Source organism: Colobus angolensis, unplaced genomic scaffold (assembly GCF_000951035.1).
Source record: "Colobus angolensis palliatus isolate OR3802 unplaced genomic scaffold, Cang.pa_1.0 Scaffold11, whole genome shotgun sequence".
Lineage (NCBI taxonomy): Eukaryota > Metazoa > Chordata > Mammalia > Primates > Cercopithecidae > Colobus > Colobus angolensis.
Window position 1 is genome coordinate 4,253,190 of NW_012112030.1, and position 6,691 is coordinate 4,259,880.

The following is a 6,691-nucleotide window of genomic DNA, read 5'->3' on the forward strand; positions in this document are numbered from 1 at the left end:
AGAGATACTATGAGGATTAAATGAATTAATATCTGTACAGTACTTCCAATAGTTTCTGGCACATATTGAGTGATATTTGTGCTTGTTAAATTATAGAACAAATACAAATATCACTTACTATGTTTATTTTTGTGCACACACACATACACGCAGTTAGTTTAAACACTACATTTTGTAACGTGTCCTTCTTACTTTGTCATAACTTGGAAAACTTGCCCAGACTGTCTTTTTAGTCTACAAAAACTTATATATATATCTAAATATATTTTTTTGAGACAGAGTCTTGCTCTGTCACCCAGGTTAGAGGGCGTGGCATGAGCTCAGCTCACTGCAACCTCTGCTTCCTAGGTTCAAGTGATCCTTCCACCTCAGTCTCCCGAGTAGCTGAGACGACAGGCGCACACCACCATGCCCGGTGAATTTTTGTGTTTTTTGTAGAAATGGGGTTTCACCATGTTGCACAGGCTGGTCTGGAACTCCTGGCCTCAAGCGATCCACCCACCTCAGCCTCCCAAAATGGTGGGATTATAGGCATGAACCACCACCCCCAGCCAAAAACGCACATATTTTTATATTTACGTAATATGATGGGGTTAGGCAAACTAAGAAGTAAGAAGCTTGCATTGACTGCTTTCAACTTGGTCTCTTTTTCTTTTTATAAACATCAGTTTGGTGAAAAACCAACTTAGTGTTTTGTATGCTTTCTCATTCACTTTTTTCTTTTGTTTTTCAGTTCCTCCTACTTCTTCCTCTCTGATAAAGCCTACTCTTATTTAGTGGTTTTATGCCACAGTGAGAATGAAATTAAAATGCTGCCTTTCTCAAAGATGTTGATTTTTCACATTTTGGTTGTAGTGTAGACCAGAGCACTTTGTTTCCCCTTGAGGAGATGCAAGAGATGATGATGATGATGATGGTGATGATAGTGATGATTTGGGGGTTCCTGAAAGCATCCATAAACATGTAGACATTAGTATATTTTACCTATTGTCTAAGTTCTGTTTTTGGTTTGGTGGACTCCCTGTGAATTTTGCTACTGAAAATCTCCTTATTTTCTAAAATCTTATTTAAATTGAGATCCTCACCTTATATGAATATACTATGCAACAACTCTGTACAAAAGAAATATAGTATGTGCTACATATATATCATTAAAATTTCTAGTAGGCACATAAAAATAAAAAAGAAGCAGATAAAATTAATTTTAGAAACATATTTTGTTTAACCCAAGATATTTGAAATATTATTTCAATACTAATCAGTATAAAAATTTTAATGGGCTACTTTACATTCTTTTTTTTTTTTTCAAACTAAGTTTTCAAAATCATTTGTGTGTTTTACACTTATAGTACATCTTAATGCAAACTAGCCGGGTGTGGTGGGTCATGCCTGTAATTGCAGCACTTTGGGAAACTGAGGCAGGAGGATTGCTTGATGCCAGGAGTTCAAGACCAGCCTGGACAACATAGCAAGACCCTGTTTCAATTAAAAAATATATATTTTTTTAAGAAATGCAAACTAGCTATATTTCTAGTACTCAAAAATCACATATGGCTACTGTATTAGAGCACACATGCCTAAAAGCAAGGCACATAGTATTTAAGCCTAAATTCATTATTCAAAGATATGAAGTTTTAGAATCCATAGCATTACTTTTTAAAAATAGCAGAATGGCTATGAAATATCTATTTCCCCAACCCTCACTTTCTTTGTTTCAAACACAGTTTCTAAAATTACATGCTAGCTTAACTTGCTTTTCATCAGGGGAAGTGAAAATGCTAAATGGGAAGTACATTTAGGTTGCTAAAATCAGTATGCTTTCTTTCTTTTCTTTTCTTTTTTTTTTCAACAAATAGAGAAATAAGGACTCTGGGGCTATTTAGGTATTTGAAGAACCTGGGTAAAATTTTACTTAAGAAGTAGTGTGGGCAGGGCGCGGTATCTCACGACTATAATTCCAGTACTTTGGGGGGCCTGGCCTACGTGGTGAAACTCCATCTCTACTAAATATACAAAAACAAAAACAAAAATAAATAGTATGCACCTGAGAGGACTGAGGGGCTATTTGATTTAAGAACTGCAGAACTGCTTTTACACAAACATAACTGACTGAGTAGATATACTACCCTTCCCAGCTCCTTGTCCGCAAGACTGGATCTGGCATGAAGAAAACTGTTACCTATTTTCCTCGGGCTCATTTAACTGGGAAAAGAGCCAAGAGAAGTGCTTGTCTTTGGATGCCAAGTTGCTGAAAATTAATAGTACAGCTGATCTGGTGAGTGTTTATGGGTATTTGTTGGGCTGAAGTATCGGTTGACAGGGAAATGAATCTGGTTTAGACTGTCACTGCAGGAATTCTTGTTTGAGAGCCAAAATGTCTGTTTTTTTTAGCTTAATCTGATCTCCAATTTTGTGCATGACCTTGGACTGACAGGCTCTGTAGTATCTCTAGGCTTAAGTAACTGCATAAAACAATCAAGGGGATGTCAGAGATCCCTTTTGCTTCTTTAGTTTGGTGGATCTAACACTAACTGACTTTCAGATTCTAAAACCACCACGTGGATTCCACAAACTCAGAAACATTACTCCCCACAGGACTTCATCCAGCAAGCAATTTCCTATTCCAGTTTCCCATTCTGGATGGGGCTGTCTCGGAGAAACTCCAGCTATCCATGGCTCTGGGAGGACGGTTCTCCTTTGATGCCCCACTTGTAAGTTTCCCATTCTTTTTGATGCCTCTCTTGTCAGTTTCTTATTCTTTGCTGAACCTGCTAGTGAAGTCACTGCCTGCATTCCATCAATGTTCTCTTCTTGCCAGAGAGAAGCTTGGGGGAAATTTCTCAAAGTCTCCTTCCTTACCTCTTTCACAAAAAGATTTACTTATTAACCATTCAGACCTTTTCTTGAGTTTTCCTTCCCACGTTTATCACTGATTGGAGTCTTTAAGACAAAAAGTTTCAAAAGCTAAGTTTCTGAAACAAGGTGGCAGTAAACCTAAGTATTTTGTTGTTGTTGTTGTTTTTGTTTTGTTTTGTTTTGTTTTGTTTTTCTGCCTGCAGATTTAGAATCCGAGGTGCTGTTTCCCAGACATACCCTTCAGGTACCTGTGCATATATACAACGAGGAGCTGTTTATGCGGAAAACTGCATTTTAGCTGCCTTCAGTATATGTCAGAAGAAGGCAAACCTAAGAGCACAGTGAATTTGAAGGCTCTGGAAGAAAAGAAAAAAGACTTTGAGTTTTATCCTGGAATTTAAGCTATTATTTGTCGTTTGGGTGCAAAGCATGAGAGCCCAGAGAACTGTCATTTAGCTGGCTCCTTCGCAGAAACTGGGGCTGCAGGTGCCTGGCACCTTTATGTCAACATTTTTGATTCTAGCTATCTGTATTATTTGAGCTAGCTTGTCCCAAGCTTCCCTGCCAGCCTGACGTCCATTTTCCCCTTTTTATCTTAAAATTTGACTCCTCTTGAAGCTTGAAAATCCTCTGCACTGAGTCTTCTTTACCTCATTATCACCTTCCCCTCACCCTCCTAAAATTGCGTAAAAGACAGAACATGGAGAACTTACTCAAATGCAGGCAGAGAGCAAAAAGGGGAAACACGTCTGGGAAAAAGTGCACATGAAGAAACCAAGAAGGACAGAAGCCATCCCGAAATGAAGAAATTCATGTTCCTAACTGTAAAAGATACCACTCCTTGGTTTTTAAACTGTGGTCCATCTCCAGACTCTAACATTCACAGACAGATAGACACACACACACACACACACACACACACATTTTGGGACAAGTGGGGAGTCCAAGAAAGTACTTAGTAAATGAGTGGTGTTTTCTGTGAGCTAATCCACAACCTATTACCACTTCCTGAATCAGTTATTATTTCTTCATCTTTTTTCTACCAGAGAACAGACTAACAGCTTTAACCCTTCACAACAGTTCTTGTTAGAATCATGGGATGTGTGGCCCAGAGGTAAGAATAGAATTTCTTTCACTAAAGAACACACCTTTTGTAGATGACCTCTTCTCAACTCTGTTTGGCTATGCTGTAATTCCGAAGCATATAAAACGAAAACAATGAAGACACTCAATCTAGAACAAACTGAGCCAGGTATGCAAATATTGCTGAATAGAAACAGATGGAATTAGAAATAGATCTTCTATTTTTAGGCTTCTATCTCCTTTACACCCATTCTTCACAGCCTATTCTACTTTAAAGGAAACCTTTTTATTTTGGTGCACATAATCTAGCAGGAATCTTTTTGTTTTGTTTTTTTTTTTAAGAGCTGTATCATCCTTACGAAGGTACGAGATGTTTGCTTTTGTCAAAAGCTTTACTGAGATATAATTAACGTAAAGTAAACTGAACATATTTAAAGTGTACAATTTGATAAGTTTTCACACCTTGTGGAGAACATGCATACCACAGTTAACATATCCATCATTCCTCAAAGTGTCACAATGCCCCTCCCACTGACTCCTCCCCAGGAAACCACCAATGAGCTTTCATTCTGCATTTTGTAGAGTTTTATGTGAATGGAATCATATAGTATGCCTTTTTTTGTCTGGCTTCTTTCACTTTGCATAATTATTTTGAGATTCATATGTCTCCATCTTGCTGCTCGTGTGAATTCATTCTTTTAAATATTTGTTGAATATTCCCTTGTATGGATATACCACAATTCGTTTACCCATTTACTTGTTGATGACATTTGGGTTGTTTTAGTTTTGGGATATTACAAATAAAGCTGCTGTGAACATTTGTGTACAAGTCTGTATGAACATAGGATTTCTTTTGTCTTGGGTAAATACTTAGGAGTATAATGTTTGCATCACACAGTAAGTGTATGATTAACTATTTAGGAAACTGCCAAACTGTTTTCCAAAGTTGTACCATTTTACATTCCTGCCAGCAGTGTATGAGTGCTCCAGTTCCACCTCATCCATGCTAGAATTTGATATGGTTCGTCTTATAGTCTTAACGATTCCAATAGATATTTAATGGTATATCCACATAGTTTGAATTTGTATGTCCTACAAATTTCTGTTTGTTTGTTTGTTTTTGAAACAGAGTTTCGATCTTGTTGCCCAGGCTGGAGTTCAGTGGTGCAATCTCAGCTCATTGCAACCTCCGCCTCCTGGGTTCAAGCAATTCTCCTGCCTCAGCCTCCCAAGTAGCTGGGATTACAGGCGCCCACTGTCACTCCCAGCTAATTTTTGTCTTTTTAGCAGAGATGGGGTTTTACCATGTTGGCCAGGCTGGTCTCAAACTCCTGACCTCAAGTGATCCTCCTACCTCAGCCTCTCAAAGTGCTGGGATTACAGGTGCGAGCCACCGCCCCGGGCAAATTTTTAGAAACTTATTTACCATCTGTATTAGGTAACTTTGGTAAAGCAACTCTACAAATCTTTTGAGAATTTTTACTTAGTTTATTTTTCTTACTTACTGTTGAGTTTGAGAGTTCTATATATTCGGGATAAAAACCTTTTTATCAGACAAGCATCTTGAAATGTTTTTCCTGTCTTTTCTTTTCTTTTTCTTTTTTTTTTTTTTTATGGAGTCCCACTATTGCCCAGGCTGGAGTGGCGCAATCCCGGCTCACTGTAACCTCCACCTCCCAGATTCAAGTGAGTCTCCTGCCTCAGCCTCCCAAGTAGCTGGGATTACAGGTGCCTGCCACCATGCCTGGCTAATTTTTTTGTATTTTTAGTAGAGATGGGGTTTCACCATGTTGGCCAGGCTGGTTTTGAACTCCTGACCTCAAGTGATCTGCCCGCCTTGGCCCCCAAAGTGCTGGGATTACAGGTGCGAGCCACCGCCCCGGGCAAATTTTTAGAAACTTATTTACCATCTGTATTAGGTAACTTTGGTAAAGCAACTCTACAAATCTTTTGAGAATTTTTACTTAGTTTATTTTTCTTACTTACTGTTGAGTTTGAGAGTTCTATATATTCGGGATAAAAACCTTTTTATCAGACAAGCATCTTGAAATGTTTTTCCTGTCTTTTCTTTTCTTTTTCTTTTTTTTTTTTTTTTTGAGATGGAGTCCCACTATTGCCCAGGCTGGAGTGGCGCAATCCCGGCTCACTGTAACCTCCACCTCCCAGATTCAAGTGAGTCTCCTGCCTCAGCCTCCCGAGTAGCTGGGACTACAGGAGCCCGCCACCACCCTGGCTAATTTTTTGTATTTTTAGTAGAGACGGGGTTTCACCATGTTGGCCAGGCTGGTCTCAAACTCCTGACCTCAAGTGATCCACCTGCCTCGGCCTCCCAAAGTGCTGGGATTACAGGCATGAGCCACTGCGCCCAGCCATGTCTTTTCTTTTCTTTTTCTTTCTTTTTTTTTTTTTTTTGAGATGGAGTCTCGCTCTGTCGCCCAGGCTGGAGTGCAGTGGCACGATCTCGGCTCACTGCAAGCTCCGCCTCCCAGGTTCACGCCATTCTCCTGCCTCAGCCTCCCGAGTAGCTGGGACTACAGGAGCCCGCCACCACGCCCGGCTAATTTTTCGTAGTTTTTAATAGAGACGGGGTTTCACCGTGTTAGCCAGGATGGTCTTGATCTCCTGATCTCGTGAACGGCCCGTCTTGGTCTCCCAAAGCGCTGGGATTACAGGCTTGAGCCACCACGCCTGGCCTATAACAAATCTTAAAATCATGCAGTGACAGTCCTTCAAATTTAATTTTCTTTTTCAA

The 6,691-nt window shown here is 39.6% G+C and overlaps 1 protein-coding gene across 3 annotated transcripts in view; it reads left to right on the forward strand.

Annotated features, from left to right (window-relative positions):
* The window catches only part of OLR1 (oxidized low density lipoprotein (lectin-like) receptor 1), a 14,486-nt gene extending 9,717 nt beyond the window's left edge, over nt 1–4,769 (forward strand). Inside the window, exons 4-6 of one of the 3 annotated variants that reach the window (XM_011952704.1) lie at nt 2,136–2,275; nt 2,596–2,711; nt 3,060–4,769. In XM_011952704.1, the coding sequence (XP_011808094.1) occupies nt 2,136–2,275; nt 2,596–2,711; nt 3,060–3,201 (398 nt within the window). In that variant the 3' untranslated portion in view covers nt 3,202–4,769. The remainder of the gene's footprint in view (nt 1–2,135; nt 2,276–2,595; nt 2,712–3,059) is intronic. The other 2 variants (XM_011952713.1, XM_011952717.1) reach the window with 2 other exon arrangements.
* Nucleotides 4,770–6,691: the final 1,922 nt, after the last annotated feature.